The 12,081-nt window shown below is 42.4% G+C and overlaps 1 protein-coding gene across 1 annotated transcript in view; it reads left to right on the top strand.

Moving 5' to 3' along the window:
- Positions 1–12,081, top strand: part of LOC308290798 (PDZ domain-containing protein 4-like) — a gene marked incomplete at both ends in the record, with an annotated part of 31,138 nt that overhangs the window by 8,817 nt on the left and 10,240 nt on the right. Inside the window, 7 exons of the mRNA XM_080732707.1 lie at positions 3,106–3,156; positions 3,511–3,613; positions 4,251–4,548; positions 5,208–5,295; positions 6,827–6,925; positions 7,652–7,714; positions 11,964–12,065. Of these exons, the coding sequence (XP_080588833.1) occupies positions 3,106–3,156; positions 3,511–3,613; positions 4,251–4,548; positions 5,208–5,295; positions 6,827–6,925; positions 7,652–7,714; positions 11,964–12,065 (804 nt within the window). The remainder of the gene's footprint in view (positions 1–3,105; positions 3,157–3,510; positions 3,614–4,250; positions 4,549–5,207; positions 5,296–6,826; positions 6,926–7,651; positions 7,715–11,963; positions 12,066–12,081) is intronic.

Genomic DNA, 12,081 nt, shown 5'->3' with positions numbered 1-12,081 from the left:
AGATACTGTGTACCGATTTGCGTCCAAAAATGTGTTTTGCACAAATTCAACTCCTGGTGGCGCTGTAACAGGCCCATGTGAAAAATATGGGTCAGAGATTCTGCTCTGGCACCCAGGGAGTGTGTGTGCAGTTTCGCTGCCATCGTGGCAATTAGCTGGAGATTAACTATTCACAGACAGAATGACAGGACACACGGACGGACACACGGATGGACACGGACGGACAGACAGGGGCGAAAACATAGTCTCGGCCATTCCTATTGGCCTGGCGGAGACAACAGAGAGAGAGAGAGAGAGAGAGATGGTGCAGGAGAGACTGACAGTACACTAGTTGAGAGAGAGACAGTGTAGGGGAGACAGACAGTACGCTAGTTGAGAGAGGGACAGTGTAGGACACAACAGTGGTTCTCAAACCTTTCAGGTTGAGACCCAAAAGAGAGATTCACCCTTTTCAAAAGGAAACTTTTATATGCATTACATTTATTCTGGGTGTGTTACTGTGTGCCAGCATGGACAGCTCCCACATTTTAAACCTTCAAAATGGTCTGTAAATTAATACATGTACTGTATAAGTGTACTGTACAGTACAATCACTGTCTCTGCGTCAGTTAGTGGTGGTTTTGCACAGGAGGACCCTGTATAGACTTGCGTCATTGTCATAGCGATATGGGAACCCATGAAAAAATTGCTGAATCTGTCTTGAGAGATTATTGTCATGGTATTGATATACACTTGAAAGGAATGATAGGAACAGAGTGGTGGCTGGTGGGTAGTGCACATACTGTACATAAACACACAAGCACACACGCACACACAATAAGCAAACACAAACTCAGATACAGATACAGAATGCACAAACAATAACGCCCCTGCCACACACACACACACACACACACACACACACACACACACACACACACACACACACACACACCTTGTGAACAGACATACACAATAAGCACTACTACACACAGACCTCGTAAACACACACACACACACACACACACACACACACACACACACACACACACACACACACACACACACACACACACACACACACACACACACACACACACACACACACACACACACACACACACAGACCTGTAAACACACACATTCTCATACACAGTCTGCCTGCCACTCTGGAGAAGCCATGCAATGCATAACAATCAGCTTTGGGACAGAGGAGAGGAGAGCTAGTGGGACGTGTGTGTGTGTGTGTGTGTGTGTGTGTGTGTGTGTGTGTGTGTGTGTGTGTGTGTGTGTGTGTGTGTGTGTGTGTGTGTGCCATTTAAAATGTTATTTAGTGAAACTCAAGGTCAGCATTGCCCTCAGATCAGAGAGAAACTCATTACACACTACTAATGACTAGAGCAGTGTGTGTGTGCGTGCGTGCGTGCGTGCGATAGATATATTAAGTCGATGATTGTCACCACAAGCACATTCTGAATATAATAAAGCGTGGCCTGCATGCTGTATCTGTATCTACATCACTCACTCACTCACTCACACACACACACACACACACACACACACACACACACACACACACACACACACACACACACACACACACACACACACACACACACACACACACACACACACACACACACACACACACACACACACACACAGTTTCATATTCTTATATAAATATTGTAATATGTTGGTTTCTAATGATATCAGTAATGTCTGTTGTTGCTAAATTATTCTTGCAGGTATATATTCACTATAATGCTATTGTCCCGAGTGTTGTGTGTGTGTGTGTGTGTGTGTGTGTGTGTGTGTGTGTGTGTGTGTGTGTGTGTGTGTGTGTGTGTGTGTGTGTGTGTGTGTGTGTGTGTGCGCGCGCGCGTGCGTTTGTGTGTGTGCATTATGTTTTATTCATACTATTATATTATATTCCCCCTTTTTTTACATTAACATGTTTTCATATATTGCTTATGGGGAAAATGGAAATACTGTACTGATGTTGGATTGGATGTAGCATGTGAATTGCATTCTTCCGGCAGCAGCTGTCATTTAATGCATGCAATAATGTCTGAACCCAGACTGAAATATCTGAACACCACAAGTCTGAACACCTCTGAAAATGCCTGAACACATTTTTGAACACATCTGAGAGAAGAGGGGGGCTGTTGAGGACAGCACACGTTTTCAATGTGACCCCGGGAGACGTTTTCCCTTCTCGTTTAAATGGATCGCCAGAGGTGTGAAAATGCCACAATACAACCTTATTAACGGGCAGTGTGCTGCAGCATTGAATAACGGCTGGTCCATGCATGATTGGATCCATGAAGGATCTGAATGACCTTTCCTGTCTTGGATGCCCTTTTCTCTCTCTACTCTCTGTCTCTTGTGGTTTTTTAAAAACACTGCGGATGAAAACCTAGATGACTGTAACGATGTCTGCCTGCTTGCCCGCCCCCTCCCCTCTCTCTATCTGTCTTCCTCTCTTTCTGTCTGTCTTTCTGTCTGTAGCAGTAGTGTGAAAGTAAACTTGCATTTACTAAAGTATTGTACTTATTCTGAGGTATTGTTTTTACTTTACTGGAGTATTTCCAATGTTCAATAGTTAACTTCTTCTCCACTACATCTCTGAGACAAATATTGTACTTTTTACTCCACTCCAATTATTGGAAAACTTAAAGGAGTCGTTCAGACCAAAACACATGTAGGGTTAAATCTGCCTTTTATCATACCCCTTCATACCAGCTTTAGTCGATTTTTTTCATTGCTGCCCCTGTTGCTAGATTTCGGCTGCCCCTGTTGCTAGATTTTGCGGGCCCTCTCATAACTAACAGAGTAGATAGACTTTATACTAGTGCGGTTATTTCTTTAGCTTCAAAGTTAGTATTTTTTATTGGATTGTGTTTACACAATGTCCTGAGACCAACCAAACCGCTGTTTTGACCTCACAGACACCCTTACTTGTCAAACGGCTTCTGCTCTGCACTTTTACTTTGGGTACTTTAAGTATATACTTTGACGCCAATACCTTTGTACCTTTACTACACAAACTGTAACCATAAGCTAATGACTAATCTCTCTCCATTCCTCTCCCCCCTTTCATCCTACTTGTTATCCCTCTATCAGAGGAGCTGGAGCAGCTCTCTGAGGCCAGTAGACAGACACACCAACGTAAAGGTAAATCACAACACTAGTCTTTCAGTGTTTCCACAGTATGTTCAATGAGAGAACCCTAACTGTAACCTCAACATCCACATCTTAAGCCAGGCTATATTTTCAATGCATTGCGGACAAGGGCTTCAATTAAAGTGTTACTAAATCTTAAACATTAAAAAATGACCAGAGAAATGCCCCTAGGTAAACTTTGACTGGTATTCTGGTCCCCACAAGCGCAGTACATAAACAGTGCACAAACACAAAAAAGGTAACACAATATTAAAAATACAGCCACAGGACTGTACTATAAATAGACTGACAGACAAGTGAGATGATTTCATGTGTCACTTATACCCCTCCCCCCACACCCCCCAGGTGAGAGGAAGGAGACCATCTCAGCTCCCACTGGACAGGCCACAGAACTCCCAGGATCCTTTGCACCACCCGGGTTTGGTCAAAAAGGGACACCGTCGGAGAGGTGCATACATGGGTGGGGATTTATGAAGTGATGATGTGCCCAAAATAGGGGTGCCAGGGTTAGTGTGGTTAATGGGTATTTAGACAGGAGATTCCTCACCAAAGTTAATGTTAAAGCATAATGAATGCTGCTGGTTCTCTTCAGTGTGTCTGCTGAACAGATTCAGCGTCTTAACATTAAAGAAATTGTTTGATTCTTCAGTACACTGTAAAATCCAGCGTAGTACCAATTGGAGTTCTCACATTCTGCCCGAACCGGCCCGACATTTAGGGCCGGGTAGGGACTAAAATGTATGCTAATTAGTCAGGCCGGGTAGGGCCTTGGGCTCAATGAAAAAAGAAAATAGATGTTTTTATTATTTTGTTACTATTACTCTGTGATAGTCTGATCTCAAATTCTTTCCAAACCCGACCATACCCGTCCCGACGTTTTCAGGCCGGGTAGGGCCTAAAATGTATGCTAACTAGTCGGGCCAGGTAGGGCCTCGGGTCGGCCCAGTTAGGGCCAGGCCTTAATTTTCATGCTGTTGAGAACTCTACTCTGAGTTCAATGAAAACGGAGGATCTTATATTGTGTATATTTCATGTTATCGTCATTACTATCATCGTGACCCTTTGTATTGTTACCGTGGTTACAGCAGGTGTTTTGACATGTGCTACCGGGAGCAGCAGCACCACCAGCACCATCACCAACCCACGGTCCCCGATCGTCATGGTAACGGTTCCGGACTGCGTGGACAACGGGACGCAGACGGACATCAGCCTCCATGGCCTCCTCACGCTGGGGGGGAGGGGCAGGAGGGGGAAGGGCGCTCATCCTCACCATCAGCACCACCACCAGAAACACCAGCAAGATGGCAGGGGAGGGGGTTCCCCCTCTCCCCCTCCTCCCCCTCCTCACCTGGGAGGATCATACACGACCACGTATGACCAGTTGTAAGTGGACTAATAGACTAATAAAAGTGTTTCGTTCTAATCAGTGGTGGACAAAAGCACTACCCTACTTGAGTCAAAGTATAGATAGTAACTACAAGTAAAACTACAGGTAAAGGTTGCCGTTGTCAAATTTGTACTTGAGTTAAAGTACTCAAGCGCTTGCTTTTAAAAATACGAATTACAAAGTTCAAAAATATCATTACAAGTGAAAGTAGCATATAATTGTGAGATTGTAGATCAAATACTTTTACTGTTTGAAATGCAGTCTAATATAATATAATTTTGTTAGAATCAAAAGGACAATATTTGTCTTTTAAAGTATCAAAAAACACAAATACTCACTTTTTTATAGAAATAAAAAATTAACCAGTAGGCTCAAGAACTGTTCACGACTGGTTATAATATCTCTCTATTCTACAGTCAAATACTCAGTGTTTAACTCAGAGAGTGTACATTACATTTTGTACACAATTAGAGAAATGGGTAGATTAACACTCCCTCCCTTCTACTTTATCCTCGACTCCTCTACTCTTACCCACTTCCTTCCTCTCATTCATTCCCTCTCCCATCTTCTGCCATCCCCTCTCTTTCATTCTGCACTTTCCTCTCCTCTCCTCTTCATGTATGCATCCTCCTCTCCTCTATGCTCTGCTCTACAGTAGCTGTGTGTTTGAGTACAACGACCCCAACGACTACTTGGATGTGTCCCACCATGAGGTGGACAGACAGGTGGACATGCAGTATATGGTGGACAGACATGAGGACATGCTGTACGAGGTAAGACTACAGCCTATATCAGTGTGTGACAAGATATTAATTTTATGTAGAAATGATTATTTTTTTAGAATACTGTATATTTGGGCTTTTCTAATGCTGTAGAGACGGACGGAAAAAAGGGAGAGAGAGACACGCAGTAAAGATCGTAGGCCTATGTGTGGTATGCGCCTCAACCACTATGCAATCAGTGACCCATAGAAATGGATTATTACAATTATTATATAAGAGTTAAAAAAAAAGTTATAAGTTAAAAAGTAATAAGCAGAGATTGCAGAGAGTAATTGTACTGCAGGCCTGCTGTAACAAGTTATTATCAAATAACTGGGTCATTAAAATAGGGTTGCCCGTTACTGATTGATGATTTCTCATTATTTACCAGTTATTACATGTTGCATGTCAAGGGCTCGGAGGTTTCAGTCCAACCCTACAATAACTGATCTCACAAAATGTACCTTCAAAACAAACACGCACTTACAAGGAGGGAAGAGGTTATTATTGATCTTCTGTCTGACAGCATTGATTTGAACAGTCCGAAACTCTCCTTCATTAGCAAATATACAGCTTCTTACACTGCGAGTAGACAGACGTGAACTTTGAGTCTGAAAGAAAGACAGACAGAAGAAAGAAAGAACAGCAATCAATCAATCAATCAATCAATCAATCCTACACAAGGCGTTTTCCCCATGGTTTAGAATAGTGGTTTTCAACCCTTTTCTGATCAAGGACCATTATTTATTCAGCATTTGAGCCACGGAACACCATTTGATGAGATTTAGCCTTTCAGACCCAAAAATGTATATAAACTATTTTGTCATCATTGATTTGTCCACAATTCCATGCTGTATTGATATGATGCCATAGGAGAGATAAAAAGCAAACAGTGATCAAAATAACAATTCTTCTACATTCTCTAATTCTCTAACTCCCAAGAGTTAAAGATCAATAGGGGTCCATTTGGTTTGGGGACAAATTGGCTGGGGACCACCTGGAACCCCCTCAAGGACCACTGGTTGAAAACCACTGGTTTAGAAGTATATGGAGTAATTACGCGTACCCAAACGTGAAATTATGCCTTAATTCCACCCAATGTGGTGTCAAAATGGTGTTTGACAATGTTTAGCTTCATGTTGGTGTGTCTGTCAGGTCTGTGATGTTGCTGTAAGGCTCTTTGAGGGCTGCATGTGATATATGGAGTCGTATGCTACTTCAAGGTCTGCTTGGTCAAGGTCATGACTGCTTTATGTGCTACAGTATACTCAAAGTGCTTGCTTTATGTGATGTGCCTTTTTTACTGACCTTTTATGTGCTATCTGATGTTGTATTGTGTACGAAGTGTCTTTTTTTTTATTCTCTTTTCTATTTAACCACTGGCAACCTTTTAGGGCAGGTTTTATCAACCTTCCCCGATAATTAAATCTGGCACATTTGCATTACAAAATAGTGATGTCCCTGGGTGCAAATCCTTACACTAAAATCTAATTAAAATGAACTCTCTCTGTAGGAGGTTGAGTTGTATAAGTCCAGTCAGCAGGACAAGTTGGGTCTGACTGTGTGTTACAGAACAGATGATGAGGATGACCTGGGGATTTACATAGGAGAGGTGAGGACACACACTCACACTCACACTCATTGTACACCACAGTTTTCAATGATGATGCAATAAGAGTCTACTTTATGTTCTGGCCTATAACTATTGAACCAGGCCATACAATCAATGTCCCATTATAGACTTGTATAGGCGATGCCCATTTCAAAACATTTCAAAACACACTTTTCCAGATTTGGTCCAAAATGTACACAAATCGCTACTCATGATTTCTGGAGTATATATATCATACAGATTTTTTTATATTCCATTCTGATCAAATAGACCCTTTTCACGGCCCGCCCACTCAGCAAATTTCTCAGCAACTTCCTGGTGCTGACGTCAGCTTTGAAGGGGAAACTAACACAGAAATCGCTGGACTTAAAGTAAAGTAAATTATAATTGTTGTGCCTTTTACTATCTTGTGTTCTTGATCATGCTAGCCGTATTTTATACTTTACTATTCGGTTTACCCTTCAAAGCGTGACTTCAGCACCAGGAAGTTGATGAGTGGGCGGGGCTTGAATAGGGTCAATTGGCTTCAAACATTTGCGTGAGAGGTACATATACTGAAAGGCCTCTAAAATATGCAGAGCAGGGATGCAAAACATTGCACCGAATCTTGCAAGTATTATTCCCTGCAGCATTCTTGGATCCCGATGACTGCAGACACTTGTCCATCACTCACTCATTTCTATATTGTGTTCTGTCCTCTGTCCTCCCTCCTCCCTCCCTGTCCAGGTCAATCCCGAGAGCATAGCGGCCCAGAACGGACGCATTAGAGAGGGAGACAGGATATTACAGGTAGGCAGGCATAGCACGCAGTCACGCACGCATGCACACAGACAGTCTATGTTTAATGGCCAGCCCAGGTCACAAGGATGCACTGTAAGCAATACAACACACACGCACATATATTACATCGTATGAGTACACAGCCTGGGAACCTCAGGGGAGTAAACACTGGGAATCAAATCAACAGGGAACCGCTGACTATAATTCACACAGTGGCCATTTCGCTCTTATGTCATACTCATGGATCATAGACCCATCTGTGACCTTCTTCGTTGCTGTACTTCCGGGACTGTCTCAGAATCACAGATCATTGCCATCTATAATTAGGGGTGCTGGGTGAAACACTGTAATTGTGACCCATTTCTCAACATCGTATCAAACATTTGAGGTAGTCCAAAGATTCTACATAGAATATACAGTATCTGTAGTAAAGAAAGGGTGCTGTTCAAACCAGTTTTTGACAGCCTATGCCAAATTTGACCCGATCCGCAGCCGATCAGGTGTCTGCAATTCTGGATGGTAGCTATAGCTACTGTATGTGACTGAGTCCTGGAGATACAGAGATGGGTGAGAATTTGAAAGCTTTAGTTACTAGTTACTTTGTAGATTTTGATTATTATTACAAAACATACATTTACCACTTGAACCCTATTTAAACTTACAAGCTCACAACGTGTTTCGACGTGTTGTGTGGTTGTAGATCTGTTATTTTCAAAAGACTTTTACACAATTTAGATGGGACATTCTTTTTTACATTTGGTAATTTAAGTAAATTTTTATGCCAATACTTTTGTATGTTACTCACGTACATTGTGAATTCCTGACTTTTACTTAACAGAGTATTTCGTATTGATATTTATTACTTATTACTGAAGTAAGAAATGTGAGTACTTTTTCCACCACTGCTTATGTATGACGTCTGAGCCAAATGGCTACCATGTGAATTTGGTTCATTTTGCAATCATGTTGAGATATGTCAGTTTCAGTGCTACTGTACAGTATACGTTTTACTAGAGTGAGTCTCAAGGTGACACTTCCCATAAAGCCTAGCTCATAACAAACACACAATAAAACCTGGACCAAGCCAACACAGTCCAATCAACACTTCTACAGCCAGAGGGAAACATTAACATGAATCTCCTTTTCCTGGAGGCAGGCCAACATAACACATGCTCTGTGAGTCGTGACAGACAGGGCTGCTGTTCCACTCGCTGCAAGTCTCTGTACATGAGAGCTTGTCAACATAAGCAGCTGTGATTTGGAAAACAGTGACAGGTTACACCTGTAAAAAAATAACAATGACAGCCCTGTCCAATCAGATGGAGGCTGAGCACAGCCCAGTTACTGCTGGCCTATAAATAGACAGAGAGAGAGAGACCGAGTCGGGAAATAGGAGAAGGGGATGGAGGAAAGGAGGGAGAGGGTGAAGAAGGAGAGAGAGACAGAGAGATAAGGGTGGGTCTGGTGTGAGAAATAAGAGTGTGGAAATGGTAATGAAGATAAGGAAAGTCAGTGGTTATGGAGGAGAGAGTGGGTGAGTGCGGAAGAGAGTGATAGCAAGGAGAAAAGAGCAGAAATAGAGAGATAACGGAGAGAGAAAGAAAGAGTGGCATCCAAGTGGCGTGGAGTATAACCAGCTGGTTCCGTTTGATTAATGAACATCAGACCGTCAACCATAGCCTTTTGGGTTCTATTGGATCTGTTAGCACAACTTAATTTAAAACATATGGGCTGCTCCCTCATCAGAGTCTAGCAGTCAGACCTGAGTGCCATTTGAAGCGTTGTCTGATTGTTGTTGACATTTAACTAAGCCAGAGTCATGCTCGCTGTACAAAAGGGGAGTTTTGGTTCCCAAAGCAGTGGATCTAAGCAGTGGGCGTAGGTTTGTTAGCAGCTGCTTTAGCTGCTGTTTGCCAAGCAACTGCCTTGGATTTGAAGACCCCCAGACATAATTGGGAGGCGGAGATCTCTGATTGTCTGGCAATGTGAGACTACTTTAGTCTACTTATATTGTCTCAAACTGCTCTCACATAAGTTTGGAAAACATACATAAAACCTAGACGGTTCAGTTTCCCTACAAAGTACCTCCAAACTTTCATTAACCCGTTTTGGAAACTTGACTCTCATAGAATCATAATGTACATCATGAAATATGAGTACACAGGTCCACATTTTTACTGCCTGGCTCGGCAGAGTCAAGCCATCTAGAAGAGGGTCTGTGTGTCCGGAGTTAATCTTTCAAAACTTCGCGCCAAATTTGTTGTGCTTAGTATGCAAGTATTTCCAGTAATTGTATTTCTTGATATACTTTTAAAATATATTTATTTAACTTAAAATGTATAATATAAATGTCAAAGGGGCTCTGATTGGGACTCGATCATAGAAATGTCATAAAGGACTGACAGCTGACCACATTAAGTCCGAGATCCACATTGGAGTCACGTCATTCACATGTGGATCCTGATATCAACAGGTTATCAACTTGCCTCCAGTTTATTGCACTGTACTGTTTGTGTGATAAAGTGCCAGCCCTCTTTCATATGGCGAATATCACATTTGGGAATCTTGGAACTTCTGATCAAATTATAATTACTTTCATTAGTGTCATCTCTAAAGATGGTACTTGCCCGTCTTTACGGTTAAGTTACAAAAGTAACACATCCTTCTAATACACCAGTACATATGACAGGAAAATTGATAAACCTTCTCTAGAATGGAACACAAAGTATAAGTGAAATGAATACATTTACAATACATAAAGTGCCTATAAACCTGTAAGCTTTACTAACCTAGAGAAACAGGAAAGGAAATCACAAGAATAGATCACCAACGCCTTGTGTCACCATGGTTACCAAGTAGCCCAGTGATGTCACTGCTGGTTCCCATGACAGCTGGGATGGGGACAGGAGGGGCTTCTTTGTCTCCAGGGCAGAAAACTAAAAACAAATATCAAAATGCACACATCACTTTAGCAGACCAGCTCCAAGTGATGGCTCAACTGTGCGTGCGTGCGTGCGTGCGTGCGTGCGTGTGTGTCTGAACCTGAAATTCACAAAAACATTGTCTTGTATTGTATTGGATGTTTTCTGTATTCATGGTACGGTTGATAATGATTTTCTCAGACTGTCAAAGATCTTTGATTGTAACTTGAAATTTAATATTTTGGACTACAGCAAAGGAAAACGAATGAAATGGTAAAACATTTTAGACATGAAAAGCGCCAATACTTCACAACACTGTACAGGAAGGGGACTGACACATTTATTGGCTTCTAGCTCTCATCCTTCACATCTGAAAAAGGGCCTTCCTAAATGTGAATTTCACAGATTAACCCTTCTTGTGCCTATCCCGAACAAGTTCGGGATATTTTCAATCCAATACAATATTTTTCTTTGCTATTTTACTTACCCTGAGCTGCTTGTAGAGATGTGGGTGGTCCTGGGTCGTCCTACGCTTTCCAACGAGTGATGCTAGATGGTCCGACGATTTATTCCATTGAAAATGGTTTAAAATAAAGTTTAGAGCCCCCCCAAAAAAACTCAATCTATACTGTCGGCGGCGCAATGTATTCCGGGGTGCCTATCCCGATCTAGTCCGGGATATTTAATAAAATGAATTAATTAATCGGAGGCCTCAACGAAGCCCCGGTCTAAATTTCCATCCATGGCCGGGGCCGAGACTCGGCCATCCACGGCCCGTAATCGGGCAACGCCGCCGCATCGCGCCGCCGAATCCAATACAAAGTCACATCTTTAGAGAGCATTTTCTCTGAATTGTGTTCCCAGACCAAAGAGAAGACAACGTTTTTTTGCGACTAAAATAGCTTCAGATCGGGCTTCTAAAAAATAAAGAAGCTAATGGCTAAGTGTTAGCTAACTTCCTCCTTTCGTCAACAGTGGCTGTAGTGAAATCACAAGGCACTACGGGCAGTGTCGACGGAAGCTACAGCGAAGGCCTATACAGATATTTCTGGCACTCTAGCGGCACCTTGTGGCCCGGGGCACTCATTGAGTTAAGATGGATTTGTCTCTCCACTGAAGCTTTTATCGAAAAAGCCTCGGATATGAGACTGAGATTTGTTCAACACGGGTACCCCATTTCTTGGGTTGACCAATCTTATAAAACTGCCCTCCAAAACGCCAGAATCGACCAGAACTCTTAAGTACCAGACAACACCCCCCCTCCCAGATGTAGATTAAAGACCCTGCTGTTCTCTATTCTGTTCTTCCCTCACTCTCTCTCAATCTCTCTCTCCCAGATAAATGGAGTGGACATTCAGAACAGAGAAGAAGCAGTCGCCATTTTGTCCAGAGAGGACAGCATCAACTTCTCCCTGCTGCTGACCAGACCTGACATACAGGTGACACATGATATAA

This window comes from Nannobrachium achirus (assembly GCF_963921795.1).
Source record: "Nannobrachium achirus genome assembly, chromosome: 9".
NCBI classification, from domain to species: Eukaryota; Metazoa; Chordata; class Actinopteri; order Myctophiformes; family Myctophidae; genus Nannobrachium; species Nannobrachium achirus.
This window is presented reverse-complemented; position numbering and strand designations above follow the sequence as displayed.